We start from the raw sequence: 24,222 nt of genomic DNA, 5'->3' as shown, positions 1-24,222 counted from the left end.
TTAGACAAAAAACAAATTCGAGTGATTTTCTTATTTGAGTTCAAAATGGGTTATAAGACAGCAGAGACAACTTGCAATATCAGCACATTTGGTCCAGGAACTGCTAACAAGCATACAGTGCAGTGGTGGTTCAAGAAGTTTTGCAAAGGAGATGAGAGACTTTAAGATGAGGAGTATAGTGGCTGGCCATCAGAAGTTGACAAAGACCAATTGAGAGCCATCATCAAAGCTGATCCTCTTATAACTACACAAGAAGTTGCTGAAGAACTCAATGCCAACCATTCTATAGTCATTAGGTATTTGAAGCAAACTAAAGGTGATAAACCTCGATAAGTGGGTGCCTCATGAACTGACTGGAAATCAAAAAAATATTGTCTTGAAGTGTCATATTACTGAATGAGGAAACAATAGATTGACTACAGAGTATCTGCACTGGAAGACTGAATAAAATCAGCTAGACTACTGCAGAGACAAAGGTATGCCAAATGTGAAGGAATAGTTAAGAGAATATGCTGCTAAGTCACTTCAGTCATGTCCGATTCTGTGCGACCGCATGGACGGCAGCCCACCAGGCTCCCGTCCCTGGGATTCTCCAGGCAAGAACGCTGGAGTGGGTTGCCATTTCCTTCTCCAATGCATGAAAGTGAAAAGTGAAAGCGAAGTCGCTCAGTCGTGTCCGACTCTTTGCGACCCCATGGACTGCAGCCTACCAGGCTCCTCCATCCATGGGATTTTCCAGGCAAGAGTACTGGAGTGGGTTGCCATTGCCTTCTCCGTAAGAGAATATAGGTAGACCAATACATGGATAAGTTTCAGAAGAAGAATAAAAGAGAATGAAGGAAAGACAATATTTTAAAGATGATGTCTGAGAATTTTCTGAGAAAAATAAACACTGCTAAACCCATGAGCCTTCAAAATGAGAAAGCAAATCAAACTCAGAGCAGGAAAAACAGATTCATTAGCACATAGACTCATGGTAGTAAAAATACAGAAAATCAAGACAAAGAAAAAAATGTTAAAAGAAACCAGAGAGAAAAAGATGCAATATCAGTTTTTAAAACCTGGCAATTACAGTGACAGTAGATTTCTCATCACAGCAGTAAAGGCTAGGAGAGAATGGAATAATATCTTCAAAATGAGGAGGGAGAAGAACTTCCATCCTAGCATAATATAAACCAAATAAACTACATTCAAGACTGAGAGCAAAAAAGACAATGTCTATAATTTTACCATTCACCAGCTTTCACTGAAAGAAACATTAAAAGAGTGTACTTCTGGAAAATGAAAAATTAATCCAGGAGAAAAAAGCAGCATGCTAAAAGCAAATAAATTGATAAGCACATTCAGTTCAGTTCAGTTCAGTCGCTCAGTCATGTCCGACTCTCTGCGACCCCATGAATCGCAGCACACCAGGCCTCCCTGTCCATCACCAATTCCCGGAGTTCACTCAGACTCATGTCCATCAAGTCAGTGATGCCATCCAGCCATCTCATCCTCTGTCGTCCCCTTCTCCTCCTGCCCCCAATCCCTCCCAGCATCAGAGTCTTTTCCAATGAGTCAACTCTTTGCATGAGGTGGCCAAAGTACTGGAGTTTCAGCTTTAGCATCATTCCTTCCAAAGAAATCCCAGGGCTGATCTTCTTCAGAATGGACTGGTTGGATCTCCTTGCAGTCCAAGGGACTCTCTAGAGTCTTCTCCAACACCACAGCTCAAAAGCATCAATTCTTCTAGTAGTTTGAAATAAAGATTGTCTATGCTGGTAATACCACTACTACTGCAACTGCTACTACTAATGGCTAATGTGAATAAATAAAGAGGAAGTAAAATAATAGACAGCATTAACATGGAAAGCAGGAGGGAGGAAATTTCAGTCCAAGTGTTTTACAGTATATTTCTTTAAGGAAGAGGAGAGAGAAAAGGATTTACTTATTTTTTGTAAGAGCTTTATTAAGGTATGGTTAGCCAACAATAAACTGTGCATACCTACAGTTTATAATTTGCTGTGATTAACAAATGTATACACCATGAAACCAGCACTGCAATCTAGTTAATAAACATATTCACCACCCTCAAAAGTGTCCTCAGCACCTTTGGAATTCTCCCTGTCCTCCCTCTCCCAACAGTCTGCTTTCTCCTATAGATTAGTTTGCCTTTTCTAGAATTTTATTTAAATGGAATTGTATAGTTTATACAATTTTTTTGTCAGCATAATATTTTTCAGCATAATTATTGTGAGACTCAACCACATTGCTTGTATCAATAGTCCATACTTTCACTGCCAATTAGTATTCCACAGTTTTGCTTATTCTTCCAACTATTGATGGATACTTGATTCCAGTTTTTGGTCATTACAAATAAAGCTCCTATGAATATTATGTAAAGGTTTTTGTTTGGACATATGCTTTCATATTTCTTGGGTAAAGACTCATGAGTGGAATGGCTCAATCTTATGGTAGGTGTATGTTTAAATTTTTAAGAAACACTGAACTGCTTTCCAAAGTGGTTACATCATTTTACAATCCCAGCAGCATTGGGTGAGAGTTCTAGATACTCTAAATTCTTGCCAACATTTGGTGTGATCTTAAAATTTTTTGCCATTCTGATAGATATATAATGGTATTTCACTGTGGCTTTATTTGCATTTCCCTGATGAGGCATGATATTGAGCATCTTTTTATGTGTTTACTAGTCACAGATGTATTTCTTTGTGTTAAGTGTCTGTTCAAATCTTTTTTTCTCCACTGTTTTCCATTTATTGAATTTTGAGAATTCTTTAGGTGCTCTGGGTACAAGTCTTTTACCAGATATGTAGTTAACTCATATTTTCTTTTAGTTTGCAGTATGTCTTTTGGTTCTATTAACTGTATCTTTCAAAGAGTAGATGTTGCAATGTTCGATAAAGTACAACTTATCAATTCTTTCTTACTTGTTTATATATTTGCCTTACCCAAGGTATATAAAATATTTGCCTATATTTTCTCCTAGAAGTTATATAGCTCTAGGTTTTGCACTTAGGTCTCTGATCTATTTTGAGTTGTTTTGCACATGGTGTAGGGTATGTACTGAAGTTCTTTTTTCACATTTGGGTATTGAATTCCTCCACAATCACTATTTCAACCATTTGTTGAAAAGTCTATCATTTCCGTACCAAATTGCCATTGTACTTTAGTCAAAAATCTGTTGTCAATGTATGTTTGGGCCTGTTTCTGGATTTTCCATTCTATTCCATTGATCTATCTGCTTATCTTGATACCATTATCATACTCTCTTGATTACTGTAGCTTTATAATAAGTCTTGAAATCAGATATAGTTAGTCCTCCCATCTTTTTTGTTTGTTTGTTTGTTTTTCAAAGTTGTCTCGGCTATCCTGCATTCATGCTAAGTCGCTTCAGTAGTGTCCAACTCTTTATGATCCTATGGACTATAGCCTGCCAGGGTCCTCTGTCCATGGGATTCTCCAGGCAAGAATACTGGAGTGAGTTTCCATGCTCTCCTCAGGGCGTCTTCCAGACCCAGTGACTCTGTTATAGGGGAATTCCTGATCAAGACATGCCTGGTATCGTTTGCAAATTCCTGGCAGAGAGCGGATAAAGTTTTAATATTTCATTTTCCATGGAAGCTGAATGGATAGTTTTAACAGACTAAATGACAACTGACAAAATGCCAATAGTTTGCAACTTTGCAAAATTTTAAAACATAGGTATTAGTGATCAGAAAACGAAATACATATTTTAAAATGACCACTTGGTTTTAATTTTGTGGGGAGGAAGGAAGAGGACTTCAATTAAAGGAATAGAAATGTCTTCTTCCTCTCTGTCCACACTGTCCCCTAAACAAACATTTTTCTGAGATTTTGGTAGAAATTCCTACAGAAATTATATAATATAATGAGTGTTTTATTTATTTTTGCACTTAACAACAGTCATAAATAATAACCAAGTAGTAGAGACTGCAGAACTTGAAATGGCAGAGAGGTTCTTTTGGTTCCTAGATGCACACTTTATCCCTGGCTCCTCTCAAAGTGTGAGATTATGAGAGATTAGATGTGATAAGACTTGGGGGAAAAAAGGTCCTGGTTACTGGCAGAAATATGGCCAGAGGGAGCCATAAATGTAATAAAAAGAGATTTCTCAATTGCAGAAAAGAATCTTAGATTTTCCATCCAGATGGGCAACCCCCTAGGTGGGCTAATTTTGTGAGTCAATCAGACCCAAAGTGTATGTCTAGAGATTACAGAGAAAATAAATAGATCTGTGGGTCAGAAATGTCTCACTTGGTCTGAATTCACTGCTTTTCTTTCTCACTCATTTTCACTAGTTGGTGTGTGTGTGTCCCTGTTTTTCTTTCTTTGGTAACACATTTACTGTTAACTTTGATATAGTATAATTTTAGAAATACAGATTGCATTTATTCAGATTTTAAGTTGAATTTATTTATACTTGCTCCCTTCTTTGAAAAAAAAAACCAAAAAACAAACTATAAGTGATTTACCGAAGAGACCATACACATACATGATGTATTTGTGTATATCTGCTCCATAGGCTTTTGGTAAAAATTCAATAGTTATTGAACATCCACTGTGTTCAAGTCATCTTGAAGTTTATAAACCTGAATGAAACGTGATTCTTGATGCCTGAAATTTGGTGTGTTACCTCATCTAGAAGCAGTTGATTTTTAACAAGAGGGTAACAACTCCAGTTTTATATCAGAAGCACCTGGAAGGCTTGTTAAAAAATATACCTGTCCAGGCCCTAGCTCTTAGCTTAGGGAAATTCTGATAATAGTCAGGGCCCATCCTGCAGTGCAGTTTTAACAACCTCCCCATGTGAATCTGATACAGGAACCAGGATTAAGAAGCACTACTTTAAGCTAAGAAAGGACTAGCCGCAGGACTGCAGCCACAAGTCAACCAGGTGGGTACCCTGAAATCTACAAAGGGAGAAGTGGCTAAACGCTTTTCTAAGGCTGTCTCTAATTCCACTGTCTCAGAATGGATAGTATAGTCTGAAGAGCACTCAGGAAGGGCAGGGTTGGGCCCAATCTTCTCAAGAGTACTATAGAGGAATAAAACAGCTACAGCCAAAGACCATCTCCAGAGCCTTTTCAAATGCTCTGTTCTTATTTCTCATGCAAAGCATAGTTGTGTAAATTTTCTCCTTCATTCGACTGGAAAGTCTTTCTCTAGCCAAGGAACACAGTAACCCATTCGTAATAGCTATTTGACAGATATTTGTTTTGAATCCTGCTCATCCAAATCCTGGGGTCCGACCAGGATGTATAAATGTATATATCCATCTGAAAGTTTGTAAATATCCATAAAAGTACATTTGTTTATAACACATTTCAACTGCACAAAAGAATACGTGACTGTGTAACATACACAGGGAAGAAAGAACAGTAAAACAAACACCCATTGACCCACATCCCAGTTTATGACGTAGGAAGTTGCCAATACCCATGAGGTCTCCTGTTGAACAGCTCCTGAAATTTAAATCAGAATACGTGCATTCAATCATTGACTGATTGGTTAATTCATTCACTTGCCAAATGTGCCTGAATGCCTACTAATCGATGTAGACGATTAGTATCTCTTCCGTTGGAGTGGCGTGGGGGTGGGGGTCAAAAGTGATACTTGCCAAAGGTGCTCAGATTGCCTTTTCTGCAAGCAGCCCTAACCCAGCCGGGCCCTCCGGAGCGGGCGTGGTTTCTGCGTGCAGACACTTTGGGCAAAAACTACTCGTCCCGGCAGTCCGCGGGGCGAGTGGGCGGAGCCGGGCCGGGGGCGGGGGCCGGGGGCCGGGCGAGAGGGGGCATTGTGTCGGGAGCGCGGAGCTGCATTTGTCTGCTCTAGGTGCTGGTCGAACTAGCGTCGTGATCGCCGGCGTAGAGCTGGAAGTGTCAGCAGCGATCACTGTCCCGGCGGGAGACCAAGTCCGAGCAACCACGCGCCCGCTGGCCGCTATCGCTGGCAGGGGGCGGCGTGCCAGCGGAGCAACATGCAGATAGGCGCCCAGCGCCCTGACGACCCCTCCCGAGGAAAGGAGGCCGGGGCGGCGCTGGGGCGGCGGGGAGCATGAGGCAGGCCGGGGGGCGGCTCGGCTCGGAGCGCTGCTAGGGAGCGGCGCGCGCTGCACACTCGCCGGGGCGCAGCGGAGGGCGGGGAGCCGGGCTGGTTGCGCCAGCGGGCGGGAGCCGGCCGCCGGGAGCTGTTCTGATTGCCGACGCCGACGCAGGGGGCCTGGAGTAGCCCCCTGCCCCGGCGTGCAGCCAACATGGGCAACGCCGGGAGCATGGATTCACAGCAGACCGATTTCAGGGCGCACAACGTGCCTTTGAAGCTGCCGATGCCCGAGCCAGGTGAACTGGAGGAGCGATTTGCCATCGTGCTGGTGAGTGCGCGGCGGCGGCCGGGAGCCGGGCCCCGGGGCCCAAGACCAGGCGGTGCAGCTGACCCCCGCCCTCTCTCCTTCTCCCCGCGCCGAGAGCGAATCCCCGGTCCCAAGGGGGAGGCTCCCGCTTCGCTTATTGTGGCCTCCTCTCCGTCCTCCTCCGATCTCCCCGCTCCATGCCTTCTTGGGGTCCCGGGATGGGGCACGGGGATGGGGGTTTGCTGACTGGCCGGCCCCGAACCCATTGTCTGGCGGAAGAGGCACCTCGCAGCGCGTGTGTCGGGGAGGTGCGGCGTGGGCGTGAAGGGAAGGTGGCGCGGGCTTGGAGGAGGGGGCGGCTGGACGCTAAGGCTTTTTGTTTAAGAAAAAAACTCCCCGCAAAGCCCGAGTCCTCGAGAACCATCCAGCGGGCGCCCAGCCGGGGCCCTGCGGGGTTCGGGGCTGATGGGCGCATGTGGCGGGTTGAGGGCGGCGCGGTGTGCGAAGGCGAACTTGGAGGCGGACGTCTGGCTTGGCAGAAGGGAGCTCCCCCAAAAGGGAAAGAGAAGGAAAGCCGCGGCAGTACGGCGTCCCAGTCCCTAAGCGAGGAGGGGGACATCTGAAACCGGCGCGAGAGAAGCTTCGCCTCGGCGCGTTCGTTTTCGTCTTAAATGTTAAAACAAACCACAAAAATGTGCAGTTTTGCGGGGACGTGTTGTAAGCTGTCCTGACTCTAGGGATCCCTCCCCTTCCCTCGCTAAATCTCTGACTCCCTCCCGGAATCCGCTTCTCCTAGCTTTCCAGCTTTGTAAATCTGAGACACTTGAAGACTTCTTTCTGCCTTTCCTTGCTGGGTGTAAGTTTCTGGGCCCCTCCCAGCCTGAGCCTGTCAGTGCTGTGAGCTCAGGAGGGTGTGGCGGTCTCCCCCTCGCTCCAGCAGGCGTCTGGACCGCGGTTAGTCCCCAGACTTCGACTTTTAGTGTCTCAGCCTCTCTTAAGGGGTGTTGGGAGGGAAACATAGATTCGACGCGTTCCTAATACTTGCACTCGTACAGTTGCCTTTTCCTAGCTAGTTACCTGTACATCCTACAATAGTAGGCAGCAAGAGAAACTTGTGCTTAAGGCAGTCGAATTTCGCGTCTGCATACGGGGTTTGGGCATGTAACTTCCCAACTCTGGGGATTGACTAGAGTCTGAAGAACACTGGGACGTTTAAAAAGCCTTTCTTCAGGCCCTTGAAAAGGACTGGTTTAATATGGGGACTGTTCTGGATGGCAGATTAGCTTTGTGCTCTTTGGAAGAAGAGCCCACGAGCTTTTTCACACCACCTGGAAACTCCGGCGTGGCAGTCTCGAGATAGATGAGGCTGCCTGTCTTGCACTCCATGGTCTGAGATCTCACACAGCTGCTCCCATTGTTGTGCAGAATGAAACACTCCGAAATGGAACTGCATGGGCTTAATTACTTTTGAAGGCAGCCTGGGTGCAAACTTAACCTGTCTTTCCAGGGACAAACCTTTTTGGTTCAAAATCCTCTTCCTACCAGACTACATGGTTCTTACCTCCTAGCCTTGGGTGATCTGTCTTTCCGTCCATGATGTGCTGGGTGGGTGTGCGTGTACATACACTTGAAGTGGGAAGGCCAGTGATGCAGGCAAACCAGATAATAGCAATAATACAATTAAGTTCTCAACTGGGATAGCATGTTTTGCATGAGCTTTGAGTTACCCTGCTGATTAATGGCACATGGTATGAATTACCCTTTAGGAAAATAATGTCCTATCATTAATACGGTGGATCTGTGTTACTGTTAAATCTAGAAGGCACAAATTTAGTATATAGAAATTCATGTTTCTACATCACAAGCTCTTTGGAGCAGTGGTTACTGTGTAGCTCCTTTTACTGTGTCATACACAAGCACTGGATGCAGTTCCTTTCTCTAACTGTTTATAATATTTTATGCCTTTCAAAACAAACGAACAACAAAACCAAAAAATACCAGGCTGACCTTTTTTGGGTTAAGACAAAGCTTTTGGGAAAGTATCAGCTTGGGGGCCCTCTTGATAGGGATGCACTTGAACCATGGATGTGGTATGTAACTCTCCCTAGTCAGCTCCAACTGCTCGTCGGAAATCTGTACGGGGAGTTAAAAGGAATCCTTTTTATGGGCTGATAGAAGTACAGAGTTACAGTGACTTCTCTTGTAGTCAGTTTTTTCCTAAAGGTGTCCATGTGATGCTCTCAACTATGCTTTTTCTTCATGAATTACTTAACAAATCAGCTCAAACCATTTAATTCTGGAGATCAAGCTTGAAGGACAGGTTATAGGTTGTAATGTTCAAAGCATGTGTATGGAGGAATTCTCTGCCCTCACACAGTGGGAATCCTTTGGGCATTGTTGATACTAGTTTTATTTCCTATATGATAAAGATCATGTAAGTTTCTGGGAGGAAAACAGGATAGTAATACTGTATAGAAAAGTATACAAATACCTCATTGTAAACTTGGCTTACAGCAGTGATTAAGCCCTCAGATATGAAAAGTAATTCCTCTCACCCCACCAAGCTCTAGAATATTTAAAGCACTGAGGAGGAGTAAATAAAAATTTGAGTAACAGACGTCCATCTATTTATCAAAAATCTTGAGATAAAACCTACTCAATGACTACCCCTTCATCAGTCCATATAAGCGAAACTGTGTATAGCTAGAAAAATACTGGGCATGAATGGAAAGATGGGTTCAGGATGGGGAACACGTGTATGCCTGTGGCAGATTCATTTCTATATATGGCAGAACCAATACAATATTGTAAAGTTTAAAAATAAAAAAAAAAATAAAAATAAAATCCAATCTAGAAATATATAAAAAAAAATTGCTGAATTAAGATCAGTGAAGGGATAGACCCTAAAAAGTTCTTTTAATAGGAAAAAAATGGAATTTTTTGAATAGAGATTTCAGTGACTGAACTGTAGTTAATGACTAGTAAAAATTGGATCCAAATCTTGAGTTAAAATCCTCCTAAAGAATCTTATCTCTCCCTGAACCTGTGTTCATCATTATTACAATGATAGTTATAAACCTTATATTTAAGGGAAAAGATTACTGACTCCTTTATACACTTAACTGTTGGCATCCTTGGACCTACCTGTCAGATAGAGCTATAAGGTGATATACCTTTGTGTGTGTACAATGTTTCTGTTACACTCTTCCATGAAAGTGTTTCATAAATTATAAATTCAGTCATCTGCTTCAGTCTTTGTTCCTTTAAAGTATTTTGTATATATTTTGCATATTTCATGAGTAATATTGGCTGTGTTTTTGGGTCCCACACATTTATAATTGTCCAAGTGACTATTATATTTGTTAAACTTTGTCTAATTGTTGGGAATGCACACACACACACACACACACACACACTCCCATGACCTTTATTCTCAGAGATGATGCTCTGAAGGTGATTTTTGGGTGTGGTGAACAATTGATTGTCCAAGAATAACTCTTTGGACATTAGATGCTCCGTATATTGTTCACTGATTTTTGGCTTGAGGTCACTGTTTACCATTTAAAATGTAAGCCCCTCAATCCCTGTGTCTAGGAGCTGTCCTTTCTGAGTCTCAGAGGAAAAGATAAATTGTAACCCTCCGTCCGGGCTGCCATATCTTGGTGATAGCAGATGTCAGGCTGCTTTGCGAGCAGATTCAAAAACACAGATTTGGAAGTGGTGGCTTAGGGCTGTAGTATCTTATGTTTAACACCGGGAACTACTTTGGTGTGTGATTAGTTTGAGTCAGTTTCCGTTTCAGTTTTTTTCTTGGCGCTGAGGTTGAATGTGGTCACCGTACTTAGGAAGAAATGGGAACATTTTCTGAACATCTACTCTGAGTATGCCCTAGGCTTGCATGTTCTCACTGAATCCTCACAATGACTCCAGCTATCGGCAACATTAAAGATGAGGAACTAAGATTACTTAAATTGACTGAAGTTACTTAAGTTATTAGATAGCCAGTCTAGGATTTTTAACCCAGATTTGTATCTCTACTCCCCGCCTCCCCACCCATCCCTAATATTATATTATGCTTCCTTGGGCTTACAACTGGTAAGAAAGAACAAGAACAGAAAGGCCTGGAACCAGCAATATAGCTGTTTAAAAAAAAAAATCTTGAATCTGGTGAGTAGAAGTTTCAAAACTATAAAGTTGGCAGAAACGTCTTTGAAGCGACCCAAGTGCGGTGTACTTAATGTTTCTCTTTAGATGTCATTCATTTTGGCATCTTCACTGTGCTATTCTGTCTTCAGGCATGGAGTTAAATATTGATTTGATCCAAAAGTGTACTCTTCAGTTTTTCCTTTCAAGGCAGACTTGAACCGCCTTGTTTGGGAAGTCTGGACGTCCCAGATCAGAGCGGAGAGACAGCCTGTCAATGTGATGCATGCACTCCAAATGTAAGGACTTGTGAAAAGGACAAGGAAGGTCAGGTTTTAACATTTCAGTCTATTTCCCTCTGCAAGATGTTGTTCCTTTTCAACCACTTCCATGGAGAGCCTTTGCCGTGAAGTCCACGGAGCAGATGGATGGGTGGGAGTGAAGTTAGGCCATCATCAGAGGTATGCTGATTTATTTTCTCGCTTTTCTCCTGTTGAGAGGAAAAAGGGGAGTGAGAAGGGGGTGGATGGAGTGTTGTTACGACCTCTTCCAGGCAGTAACCTCTGAGTTGTTTTATTTTCCAGAGTGGGAATATATGTGTACGGTAGTACTTTTCATCATTATCAGGGTGCATTTCTAATAATTTTCTAATAATCTCAATAAAAACTGAAGGTATATTTGGGTTTCTAGGGTAGGGTTGATCAAAAGCTTTTCTCTGAATTATAAATGCTTGGCTCCACTGGGAGACTGGCAGCTGCGTTAAACTGATGAAATGCAGAGGGGAGAGGGTATGTTTGCCCTTAAACCCTTCAGTGATAAGAATTACTTGCACGTGTGGCCTTTCATTTAGCAAAGAGCATTGGCCCCAGGAGTGGCAGATGTGGTTTCTAGAATCATCATCTCCTGCACCAATTTGTGCGAGTGATCTTTCCGGTGATCCTTGGTTTTTCTTCTCTTTAAATGGGAATACCGTTTGACACAACTGTTAGGATAGTCATGAGATTTTTGAAATCATAGCTCTTGGAAGTGTAAAATTTCTGAAACGTTGTATTGTGAGCCATATGACTTCTTGTTCATGTTTTGTGTAGAAAGAGTGAGCCGTAGTCTGTGTTGTCTGGAGAGTAGCATTTCCTTGGTGGATGACTGAAAGTCACATAAGCATAAAGAAAAGTGTAATATTTAGAGTTGTCAAAAATTGGAGAAGGAGCTTTCCAATTAGTGTTGCTAAGACAGAAGCTATATGAAAAATGCTGATAATTGGAAAGTCTTTCTGAGCCCAGGATCCAGCTAGTGAATGGCTTGCATGGTACCTTTCTTGGGGGCAGGTCTGCTAACTGCAGGTGTTGGAAATAGAATTATAGCATCCAAGACTGGGGAAGGGTCTCCCTGGAGGCTCCTTCTGGGCTCAAAGCAGCAAAAAAGTAGTATAGGTTTCTAGAAATTCATTCAATTTTATAAAAGCAGTGGCCTGGAGAACTTGGTCTTCATGAACTGTGCTCTTTTCATACTTAGGGTTTGGGGAGTAAGGACAAGGTGAAGTGGGCTCCCTGGTCCTTGTATCTGAGCAAGTAACAGATAAAAAGTGGCTAACTAAAGAGGCACTGAGGCCAGATGGTTGTATCTCCTTTGCAAGACAGTGCTAGTACCTGGACTCTTCTTAGAAAGGCAGTGAATCCCTGTAAAAGCACAGACTGGAATTGCTTAGGAGGGAAGGTGGGTTCCCAGCTATGAGATGCTTGGCAGGCCCCATCTTGTAGAGAGGCTCTTCGTCTCTAGAGTGGGGACCTTTCCTACCTTCTTCCATTGTAAGAAGTCTATTCAAAGACTTTGGGGTTCCTGGTATCTACAGAGAGGCTCCTGCATCCTCTTGGTTCTCACCTACCTGAACAGTATAGGTGGAGGTAACTCATGTCTTGTCTTTCCTTTAAGATGGTGTCTGCTCAGACTGTAGGGTGATCTTCCCACTCCTCCCCAGTCACCCCATCCTCTTTTCCCTGCCAGCTGCCAACACCATGGACTATGCTGTTTCCGGTGGATGTGCTATAATTTGGAAGGGATATCTGAGGAAGAGCTGGAGGATCAGAGAGCTGTTTCCTGAACTGTGGGTCAACTGAGGTCCACAAACGTTGACCAGGATGGCTCGAAATTGGGAAACACCAAGTCCCTACTTGGAAGTATGGTGGTATTTGTTGTAGACACAAGAGTACTTTCTTTTCACACTCTTAAACTGACCAAGGAAACATGCCCAGTGGCATCGGAGCTCGTGGTGGGCACCTTGTCACAAACATTCTATAGTTTCTAGGGCACACCAAAACTGTTTCCCTGGACACATCTTCATCATTCTTGTGCCACCTGGAACTGACTTCAGTGACTCTTATTTCACATGTAACCTTCGTCTACTTTTCTTGTTTGCTGAAGAAGCTTTGTTGCATTGATAAGCTGCTGAATCCATTGCCCCAGAAGCTGAAAGCTTTGAGGTGTCTAGTCCTTGCTGTCTCCAGGAGAACCTCCCTTGACTGACTTCTGTATGGTAGATGGTGCACCAGACTTGGTTTATCCTTAAATCTTGTTGGCTTTGGGAAAGGTGTCAAGTCGTTCACATTTTGGCCCCATGTCTGGTGCTGGTCAGTCACCTCTCTCAGGTCCTGCCTTGAGTTGAGGCTTTGCTCAGGAACCTGCCCTCTCTTCCTTGGTGTTTCTTTTCCCTGTGAAGTTTGCCTGAGTACTTTATTTAAAGTAGGTGGCAAAGGGATTGACAAGCCAAAGTGGTGCTTTTCAAACTTGGCTATAGTCAGCATCACCTGGGACCCTCAAAAAGACAGATGCCCGGGTCCCAACCCCCCAGAGATTCTGATCAGTTCCTCTGGAGTGTGACCTGGGTGTCAGAATTTTTAAAGCTCCTTAGATGTGAGTGTGCAGCTGTGGTTGAGAGCCACGTGCCAGAGTAGTTTTTCTCCTCTCCCTCCCTGCCCCAGAGACCAAGCATAAGAGTTAAAACCACAGTGAAAATCTAGAGAAATTAGGCAAAGTTGAGGAGGGTTAAAAAAAAAAAAAGCTCCTAAAGATACTTGATTCAACTGAAAGCACCAAGATGAGAAATATAGAAGAGATGGGTCAAAGCCTGTTGAATATTAGATTTATTTAACTATGCATTTAAGAAATGGCTGTCAAATCATAATGATAATTTGCAGAGAAAGTTCTATACATTCTAGCTTAAGAGTGAACAGTGACCCTGAGGTTTACTACTGGGATAGAGCAATCAATAAATCGATTGTATTTTTGCTTAGGTCTCTATTCTCAAGCCTAATTTTTTGTTGGTTCAGTGCAGGCTTTTTGCTTTGATCTCTGGTTTTACCACTTACAAAGACTTGATGAGCTTAGCTTCCTGGAGTGAAATTCAAATACACTTGTGAAATGTAAACAACGTTCATTTATTAAGACTCCTATAATCAAGGCAAATTGGCATGCTCATATGAGCAATTAGCTTTGAGAATAGAAAGATAAATAGGATGCTAGGTCAAGAATGAACCGATTGTTCTCAGGGTACAACTCTAGTTATTCCTTTAATAGTTAGAAGCAAATAGACATTCCCCTTATTCTTAATCTTGAGCATTTGTGGTTTGGGGTTAGGGGGACAAGCATACGAGGTTTTCTCAGCTGAAAGGATAGAAGCAATTATTGGCTCATTTTCATCTGAAAATATAAATCTTTCTAGGTAGTTGGTTTATGAGCAGATGAAGCTTTCTGTTATTTGGGAGAGGGCAAAAGAAGGCATGGATTTTGATGGGAATATTAAAGAATAACGGAATTTTACTTTGGTGGTGAAGGTAAGAAGATGATTTTTACAGTGGCAAAAAGATTGAAAATAATCTCATCTGCCTTCAGTGAACAGTGTCTGTGTGTGTATGTGTAGGAGGAAGCCTTAGGATAACCAGGAGAAGCTAGATAGAACATGATTGGACCTGCACCGTGGCAACAGGGCTCTATGAATTAAGTACCGCTTAATGTCTTATTTGTGGAAAGTTGGGAAACCTACATGGAAAGGTGATGAATGTGTAAAATATTTATAGCTTTGTAGGTCACTTTGAGTTCTTAACCCTTTCAGTCCCCAGTATGTTCAGCCTTCTGCTTCTTCCAGGGAAGCTTTTCCTCTTTAGTGACAGTCTTGCTCAATGAGGATTCTTTCCCTCAAGGACTTCTGCCTGATGAACCTAGGAAGTCAGTTCAGGCCAGGTGTCTTCAGGATGCTATACACTTGAAACTGGTGATTTTCCAGGCATGACCCAAGATCATCCTTCTATTGCCCACTAATGAGGCCATCTAGACATGAACCCTGGAGACTTCGGAACTGTGTGGCCTCCGGGCGTGTAGGACCATCAGCTTCTCCAGTGTCCTTTCATTGTACAAGTTTTGAGTCTCAGGGTAGGCTTTTTGGAAAGCATTTATTTGGATGAGAAATCTTCAGATCATCTGAGAATTTACCAGATCTCAGTCTTCATTTAATGGAGTAATTTTTTAACATTAGACAGCTGTATTTTATTTCACCAGTAATTGTCAGAAATTTCATTAACTTTGCTATAAATTTCTTTTGTTGTTGTTCTTTGGGATGGTATCTCCTAATCATCTATTGGCGAGTAACGTACAAACGGAAATGGGCCTTTTTCATCAGTGTACAGACTGATGGATTTTCGCAGAGTGAAAACAACGCTGTAACCAGCTTGGGTTCAGAAATCAGAGTCGCGGTCTCCTTGTTTTTCTTCACATAAGGTTTGACTTGGCTCCTTGCCTCCCCAGCCGCAGTTGCTCACCTGAACTTACTTTCAGAGTGGCCAGACTTACGTGGAAGAAAATAGGCCACAGGATTGTGCCTTGTGGTCTGATTCTAAATGGCTCTAACCGTGAGGTTTCTACCACTTCCTTTGAGAGATTTCTTCAGTTCAATCAGGCCTCACCATTAGGAGATATTGACATTACGACATCTTACTGCTGCTTTCAGTTACATCATCATCGATAACCATAATGGTATTTTTGTTTTTTTTTTTTGGTAGATTATCTCTGGTTTTCATAATACTGAGAAAAATATATTTTGATTTGTGTTCCTAGAATAAAGCACGAATGGGGATGGGATTTCCACAGAGACAACGAACCTGTGCCCTTTGTGGTTTCAATACTTGGAATTAGGTATTTGCAAATACAGGTTTTGTGTATTCACTTTGAAGCCTAAGTTTTAGCCTTTAGGTTTTTGCCATCATGATGACTCTTTTGAAATATTAAAAATGCAAGATTAATGTTAAAATATATTAAAAAATATAAGATCTTGAGTCTCATCTTTTGGTTCAGTTTTCTCATCGGAACCCTGTTATGTTACTTTAGACGTCGATCCAGTTTGAGAAGCTCTTTGGCCACGTTTGTTGTCAATGGTTTACCCTCCATCCTCTCCTCTGTAACTTCTGTAGCCCCTGCTCCCTACCCATGCCTGCTTTCTCACTGAAGCCTTCCACAGTCTGGCCTCATAGCTCAGTCAGTAAAAAATCTGCCTGCAATGCAAGAGACCCTGAAAGAAGGAAATGGCCACCCACTCCAGTATTCTTGCCTGGAGAACCCGTGGACAGAGGAGCCTGGCGAGCTACAGTCCTTGGGATTGCAAGAATCAGACACAACTTAGCGGCTAAAACCACCACAGTCTGGCCAGACCCATCTTCTCTCCTGTTTCCTTAGTGCACCCTGACATGGACTTTATGTCTGCTCATAGAGCAGGCTTGTACTTTTCCGCTGCTATGTCTTTCCTCACGTGATTCTCTTGCACATGATGTACTCCCTTTGCTTATTTGCTTCCTTAAAATTATATCTGGCCTTCAAGGTTCTTCTGAAATCCCATCTCTTTCTCATGTCCTTATGGATCCAGCATCAACTTGGGGGAGGTGGGAAAAACAACTCCTTTCTTTGATCTCTTTATAGTGTGATTTATTTCTTTTACTTATGAGGCCTGGGATTAAGTATCACCTTGTGTGAGATGTGTCTGTAAAATAAGGGGATGCTTTTATGTGTAGCTTTGTAGCTACTCATTACCCTGTTGGCCATCTGTTTGTGTCCTTGTTTTATTTGCGAGCTTGTACTATGGGCTCCTGGAAGCCAAGGATCACATCTTACAGGTCCTGGCAGTTTCTCCTTGTCCAGCGCAGTGCTTGGCCCAGGGAAGGGTCTTAGCAGATAATTACTGACTTGGTCAGAGAACTGTGCCTGCTGAAACAGGCCTGGGAATCGAGTAGCTGCTGATCCAAGAACCTATCTAACTGGCCCTTCTGGGCTGATTGTTAATTGCACATAACTTGCTTTTGTGTTGAAATGACACTTTGTCGCAGCTTCTCACTCATCTTGGTACTCCCCATAGCACTTGACTGTAGTAGGTGCCTAGCAACACTAAGCATTCAGAGATGATAAGTTGGCATCATAAGTCAGGCAATGCTTTTGCCTGACTCCTTACGGAAAATGGTGAATTAGAAGAGGAGGAAGGCAGTGGAAATGACCAAAGGAGGTCCGTGGTTTTTCACTGTTGGGAAGCCAGGTTGGTGTGTCATGATGAGCTGTCATCGAGTGAGTGGTGGACTGTTCTGTGGGGCTTTCCTTAAGTGAAATGTCCTTCAGAGAATTCCCTTTGTTGCTGGGAGTCAGGCAGGTTTCAGTGAGCAGCATTCCTTAGTGTAGCATTTTAGTGCTTTGTTGTTTGTGAAGTGTTTGCAAATAATCCTGATTCTAAGAGTTCTTAATCCATGAGGGCCTGAAGGTATGTGGCTTGAAGTTACAGAAGAGGGTGGACAGGTTGGTGAGCTCATCCTAGGTCCTCCATCACTAAAATTCCAGGGGCAGTCCAGGGTCAAATAAGATGCTGTTTATGATTTCTGTGCTTTATACGCCTATCTTTAATGCTCTTGGCAGCCCTCAGAGGGAGATATTATCTTCCATTTACAAATGAGGCAGTGAGGCTCAGAGTGATAAGATGGCTGCTTCCTAAGGATGGAGGCATGATTTGAATCCAGGCCTGTCTAATGAGAGAACGCACTCATTTCTACTGTATCACACTATGTATATTTTCAAGTTAGTTATAAGAAGACCCTAAATGTTGGCCTCTTATTTTTCATTCTTCATGTACCCTCTAGACTAAATTCACTTATATAAAAGCTGTCCCTTGAGTGTATGAGTCTTGCATCAATATAGTGATAGATGTTCTGGGCTCTGAGGGTTTAGAGGCTGATGTAGTAATCACTCAGTCGTGACCCCACAAACTGTGGCCCTCCAGGCTTCTCTGTCTATGGGATTCTCCAAGCAAGAATACTGGAGTGGATTGCCATTCCTTTCTCTAGAGGATCTTCCCAACCCAGGGATCAAACCCGGGTCTTCTGCATTGCAGGCAGATTCTTTACCATTTGAGCTACAGGGAAGTCCTGAGAATTGAGAGGGAAAGTATCATTTCTGTATTTTGAGTGTTCAGAAACAGTTTCCTTGGAATAGGGAGTGGAGCGATGTTAGCTTTGTCCCAACCACCGCTAGACTACACTTTTTATTCTACATTGTACAGTTTTGCTCATGTGTCACTGCTTAAGAAGGGTTTACATCTTAATTACACAGTCTGGGAGTGTTTATCGAGCACTTGCTATGTGCTGTGGGCTCTAGAGGATGTGGAGCTGCATGAGGCCCACCAACTGTCTGCCCTCATGGAACTTACATTCCAGCAGTGGGAAGGGATGGTGGGGGCAGCCAGGCGTGAAAGGGGTACATCACGCATGCTTGCTCGCGTGCTCAGTCGTGTCTGACTCTCTGTGACCCATGGCCTTTAGCCTGCCAGTCTCTTCTGTCCATGGAATTCTCCATGCAAGAGTACTGGAGTGGGTTGCCATTTCCTTCTCCAGGGTATCTTCCTGACCCAGGGGTAGAAACCAGATCTCCTGTATCTCCTGCCTTGGCACAGATACATAAATGGACCTGAATTTCCAATGCTGGGAAGTGCCGTGAGGAGAATAAAATAGGTGTTGTGAGGTGGTTTCCTCTCATTTAAGATCTGACTGATGCATAATTACATGGCGATAGAAATCACAGTGGTAATTGCTTCTGGGGAGAGAGACTGAGGCACACGAAATCCCTAGAGTGATGAACATGTTCTCATCTAGACTGGAGTGTTGGTTTTACAAATGTAACCTGTCAAAAATCATCAGATTGTACACTGTAGATGTGAATTTCACAGCATAAAATTGACTTTCATTAAAAAAAAAAATCCTAAGATCTGACTGATGGGGGTCAGGCAGGGATGAGCTCACCAGCAGGTGTAATTTAGGGCTTGATTTGTCAAGCCCTAGGGCCAGGAGGGGGTTCCTCGGACCCCGGGGCAGCCGAAGGGAACAGCGAGAGGAATGTCCTCAGTTCCTGTGGCTTCAGACTTGACAGGTGGGGAAACCTCTGGAAGGCTGGGCTTGGGGCTGCAGGAGGCTGTTCCCTTTGCCATAGCGGAGCTGTTCCTTGTGTTAATAATTGGCTCTGTCGTCACAGCTCTCTGCCACTTGTTGAATTCAATAGATTGTTGAACAAATTGCAGTCTTGTCACTCTTCTGGGCCCGTGAGACATCCAGTTGGGGAAGGGAGTGTTTGATTAGTGTAGCAGTTCTCACTAAAGGCCCTCTGAAGGGACCCAGTACTTGGAATGGCCATTTTATCTACTTAAAGCCATGGGTTGAAATGCAGCTTTTTTTTTTTTTTAAGCTATTATTTGCTGCTAATTTGTTGCTCAGACCTTTCTCTTCTTTTTCTTTCTTTCCTTAAATATTTTTATGTACTTTTAAAGAGCATGTGACAATTTTACATAGAGGTTTGAATCAGAAGTTAAAAGTAAGGTAAGTTGGTATAATGAATTATCCCTGAAGTCCCTTAAGTGGCTCATCAGGGTAGTGTATGCATGATTCTGGATAAACAACCTTAGAAAGTAGTTCTCGGGCATGTTAACGTTTGAGACCTCTGAGCTTGACTGAAGGAGAAAAGTCCCCATGCAGATGCCAGGTTCTCCCGATCGATCATTTGCCTCTCAGACCTCCAGCAGTGGCCAGACAGTGGGTGGGAATGCTATGACATCTTCCTGCGTTAGGCTTACTCCATTCAGTACCCTACTAAACCTTTTAATACATACCAGGGAAGTTGTTTCTTGTGAGGATTTTAAGGCAGCCCTCAAGTTAAATATGGGTTGGATACGTGAACAGCCGCAGTAAAGATAAAGGTCACTGATCGTGCATTTCTTGGGCTTCCCCGGTGGCTCAGATGCTAAAGAATCTGCCTGCAATGTAGGATACCCAGGTTCGACCCCTGGGTTGGGAAGATCCCCTGGAGGAGGCCATGGCAACTCACTCCAGTATTCTTGCCTGGAGACTCCTATGGGCAGAGGAGCCTGGCGGGCTATAGTCCATGGGCTCAAGTTAAATGTGGTTGGGTGCATGAACAGCAGGAGTAACAGTAAAGGGCATTGATTGAGTGTTTAATTTCTTCCGTCAACATGAAAGATGACCCAAGACACCTGAAAGGTAGGGATCACCCTGTTCCATCTAGGAGAAGCTCAGGATTCTAGAAGTGAAGGACCTTGCCTGAGGACACACATTTCTAGGAGATACTGGAGCTGAAAATCAAACTTTGCTAACTCGAAAGCTGTGCTCCTAACATACTGTTTTCTCTCAATTATGAAAGTATAATACAAATATACATATAAACGTTGTGGTTCAGAGCAAATTGAAAACCCTGTGAGGATAAATTCGGTAACTTTTTATTTCTATAGTAATTTTGTTGGTATATGCCCAGAACCAAGCTTAACTATATGTCCTTCAAAAAAGAAAATTGAAGATAAAATAAGAACTGAATGAATAAGCCACTGTCCACTGTTGAAATAGTAAAGGCCAAGTAAGCTTGTGATCAAATTGGCTTTTTTCTAGTAACAGTTGTCCTCTGAAGGCTTTCTGAAGGCTCTCTTTCAGACAACTGTCTCTGAACCTTTGTTTTTTTTTACATCTCCCTAGTAAAATGGCTGTGTTGTTACAGCTTGCAGGCTTGGAATAAGCCTTTTGATCACCCCTCAGTGATAACCCACAGTTTTGGACTTCGTTGGGAGGGATTAACCCTATTATCTTGTATTAACCAGCTTGATGTGGGGTTGCTTATTTTTAATAAAACCCATGTCATCCCATTCATTTCATTCAGCAAACATTTTTTAAAAATTAATTTGTGCTAGGTCCTAGTTGCTGCACTTGGGATTTTTAGTTGTGGCATGCTGACTCTTAGTTGGAGCATGTGGGATCTAGTTGCCTGACCGGGGATTGAACCCAGGCCTCTGCATTGGGAGCAGAGACTTAGCTGCTGAACCACTGGGGAAGTACCTCAGCAAATGTGTTTTTTTGGGTATCTGCTCCAAGCTGCTGCTGCTAAGTTGCTTCAGTCGTGTCCGACTCTGTGCGACCCCATAAACGGAAGCCTACCAGGCTCCCCCGCCCCTGGGATTCTCCAGGCAAGAACACTGGAGTGGGTTGCCATTTCCTTCTCCAATGCATGAAAGTGAAAAGTGAAAGTGAAGTCGCTCAGTCGTGTCCGACTCTTAGCGACCCCATGGACTACAGCCTACCAGGCTCCTCCATCCATGGGATTTTCCAGGCAAGCGTGCTGGAGTGGGGTGCCATTGCCTTCTCCGCTGCTCCAAGCTAGGCACTGTTAAAGCTTCAGGAGTTGGTGATAGACAGGGAAGCCTGGCGTGCTGCAGTCCATGGGGTCAAGAGTTAGATACAACTGAGCGACTGAACTGAGGCACTGTTAAGATGCTGTGACACAAAGGTGCATAAAGCGTCATCTCTACCTTTGAGGAGTTAATTGCCTAGTGGGAGAGGTAGGCAGACAATGGAAATATGGTGTTTTTAAGGTGTTTATCATGCATTTATGTGCTATATATATAATGGGATCTATAGAAGGGTATGTTAAGGTTAAATTCTGATAAATCTTGACAAGTTAATACATAAGGCCTAAAGTTGTAACTCAACCCAGGGATGGAACCTGAGTCTCCTGTATTGGCAGGTGGATTCTTGACCACTGCACCATTTGGAAACCCTGGTATCCTTTTAATCTGCCTTTATTAAAGTGTTAATTGGAGGCAATAGCTGAGGACTCGTCAAATGGGACTCCTGTGTATCTCACGGATGACTTTAGTGAAATCATTAAATGTGAAGAGCGAGGTCTGGTCCATTGTGTGCGGCCTCTGCTTGGGTATTTTATCCTGACTTTTTTTTGTCCTTTCTAGAAGAAAAAGCCTGTTGTTCAGGGCGTTGGGTTTTTCTATTTCAAAGCTAATGAAAGTGTTAACATCTTCATAATTGGAGCTGACGAGCACCATGCAATGTACCACAGTGTGACCAATAGGCAGCTGGTTCACATGAGAAAATACACTCAAGGTCATGACCATCTGGGCCTTAAAGAAACTGCGGTTGGCGTTTTGTTTGGCTCCAGCTTCAATCTGGGATGGGCGGAGTCATTCGGACTTTAGTCTGAATTCCAGTAGTGGCAGAAAAAAAAAAAAGGATTTATGTAACTGGTGTGTAGATGGCCTTCTGCTTGAGATAAGAGCATTGTCCAATGAAAGCTTCGTCCTTGTTTCAAATCAAGAATAGAGTGTCACCTGATTCGACCTAGGAAGCCAAGTCATAAGTCACTACATGCTGTATTCCCCCAGTAACCCCTTGCTCTATATTTTTTTCAGAAGATTCCTTGTTTGATTATCTTATCTACACAGTAAATCTTGCTGAATCAAAGCTTATGAAACTGAGCCCAGTCCCAAATCAGATCAGTATAATACCAGCATCCTGAAGTGGGAGCCTAGAATTTTCTGAAGATGCTTTTACACACTTTTTTTCTTATTCACTTTCCAAGGAGGGAGATTGTTCTTTTTCTTTCCACTGATAAATGTCACTTATGCCCTAAATTTTATGGTGGCATTCTACTTTTTAAAGTTGCTCAGATTAAAGAGTATTTGATAGAACTGTCAGGCTAGTGTGATAACATGCTCTGTTCCCAGACCCCTGAGGGTTCTTAAGTCTCAGGAGCTGAAGCTGTGTGCATGTTTTTTCTCAGTGCCCTATTTCCATATCAAATAGCCTTAGTTTTTGGATTTTAGTAATGAAGGTATGAACCCAATCTGTCAGGCTTATTATGCCCTTTATTGTAGTCCTTAGTCAGCTTAGAATTGCACGAAAGGAAGTAATAAGCCAGCTCTAAGAAGGTCCAGATGAAAAGGATTATAACATGGTACAGAAATATTAGCATGCCCGCCCCAGCGGAGTGACTCATTCCTTTTGGAGTATCCATTTTGACAGGTTTTTTGAATCGCACACCAATCACAATGTTGGTGTTTTTGGCCACGTTAGTGTTTTACCCTAACGTTCATAATGGTCACTGCCAAAAGGGAACAGAGAGGAGAATCGTAAATGAAACATAATAGCATCACAAACATTTATTTTTTTTCTTGAGCAGGAACAAAATTGGGAATTAGCTGATGTCTTTTCCATCACCGCCCCCCCCCTCCCCACCCCTACCCCCTGAGAAAACCACCACTTATCCCAAAGAAAATAAGACCCTGGAGGGTCATCCCCCGTCTTTGGCTGTTGCAACTGTGCTTCTTCTTATGCTTGTTTCCATTCGAGTTTCACTTCCCAAGCCCTCTCCTCTAGAAATCATTCTTTTAGAGCTTAAGGGTTTTCTCCTGATGTCTTGGTGACTAAGCTTGCTTTGGGCTTGTTCCACCTTGGACTGCGTGTTGTTCCTCTGGGAAGAAACTCCTGTGCACTTCAAAGGAGCAGCGGATACACAGGGTGTATCCAGAAATAAAACTTTGACCCTTTGTCTCTCATCTTTTCCTCTCTCTCTCTTAACAGGCATCCTTTTCTTCTGTGCAAACAGACCCTTGCAATTGTTGTCGTCTGTCCTGCTGTTAAATGGCTTGCATCCCTGCTGCAAATATGTGCTGCAGTTTTATGCAGAAATCTCCTTCCATGCACTTTAGTGCTGTGTGGTGCATGTGGACTTTCTGGCCTGTGTCCTTCACTATGGAGGTTCCCATGTGGTTCAGTGGGTAAAGAATCTATCTGCCTGCTATGCAGGAGACCTGGGTTGGATCCCTGGGCTGGGAAGATCCCCTGAAGAAGGAAATGGAAACTCCAGTATTCTTGCCTGGAGAATCCCCATGGACAGAGGAGCCCCGCGGTCTGTAGTCTATAGGGTCACAAAGAGTCAGGAATGACTGAGTGCACACGCTTTACCATGAGAAATTGTTCTAATGGATATGTTCTTTTTTTTTTAATTTAACTTTTTGTTTTGTATTGAGGTATAGCCGATTAACATGTTGTGATAGTTTCAAGTGAACAGCAAGGGACTCAGCCATACGGATACACGTATCTGTTCTCCCCCAAACTTCCCTCCTCTCCAGGCTGCCATATAACATTGAGCAAAGTTCCCTGTGCTGCACAGTAGGTCCTTGTCGGTTATCCATTTTAAATATAGCAGTGTGTACATGTCCATTTCAAACTCCCTGACTATCCCTTCCTTGCTCCCCGGCCCTGCAGCCACAAGTTCATTCTGTAAGTCTGCGAGTCTCTTTTTGTTTTATACCTAAGTTCCTTTGTATTATTTATTTTTAGATTCCATAG

At 43.2% G+C, this 24,222-nt stretch overlaps 1 protein-coding gene across 6 annotated transcripts in view; it reads left to right on the top strand.

The window, feature by feature from the left end:
* Positions 1-5,792: 5,792 nt before the first annotated feature.
* Positions 5,793-24,222, top strand: part of FMNL2 (formin like 2) — a 333,723-nt gene continuing 315,293 nt past the window's right edge. For all 6 annotated transcript variants that reach the window (XM_025261362.3, XM_025261316.3, XM_025261340.3 and 3 more), the window contains exon 1: positions 5,793-6,391. In XM_025261362.3, the coding sequence (XP_025117147.2) occupies positions 6,275-6,391 (117 nt within the window). In that variant the 5' untranslated portion in view covers positions 5,793-6,274. The remainder of the gene's footprint in view (positions 6,392-24,222) is intronic.

Source organism: Bubalus bubalis, chromosome 2, assembly GCF_019923935.1.
Source record: "Bubalus bubalis isolate 160015118507 breed Murrah chromosome 2, NDDB_SH_1, whole genome shotgun sequence".
Classification (NCBI taxonomy): domain Eukaryota; kingdom Metazoa; phylum Chordata; class Mammalia; order Artiodactyla; family Bovidae; genus Bubalus; species Bubalus bubalis.
Note: the sequence above shows the minus strand (reverse complement) of the source record. Positions and strands in the feature narration are given on the sequence as shown.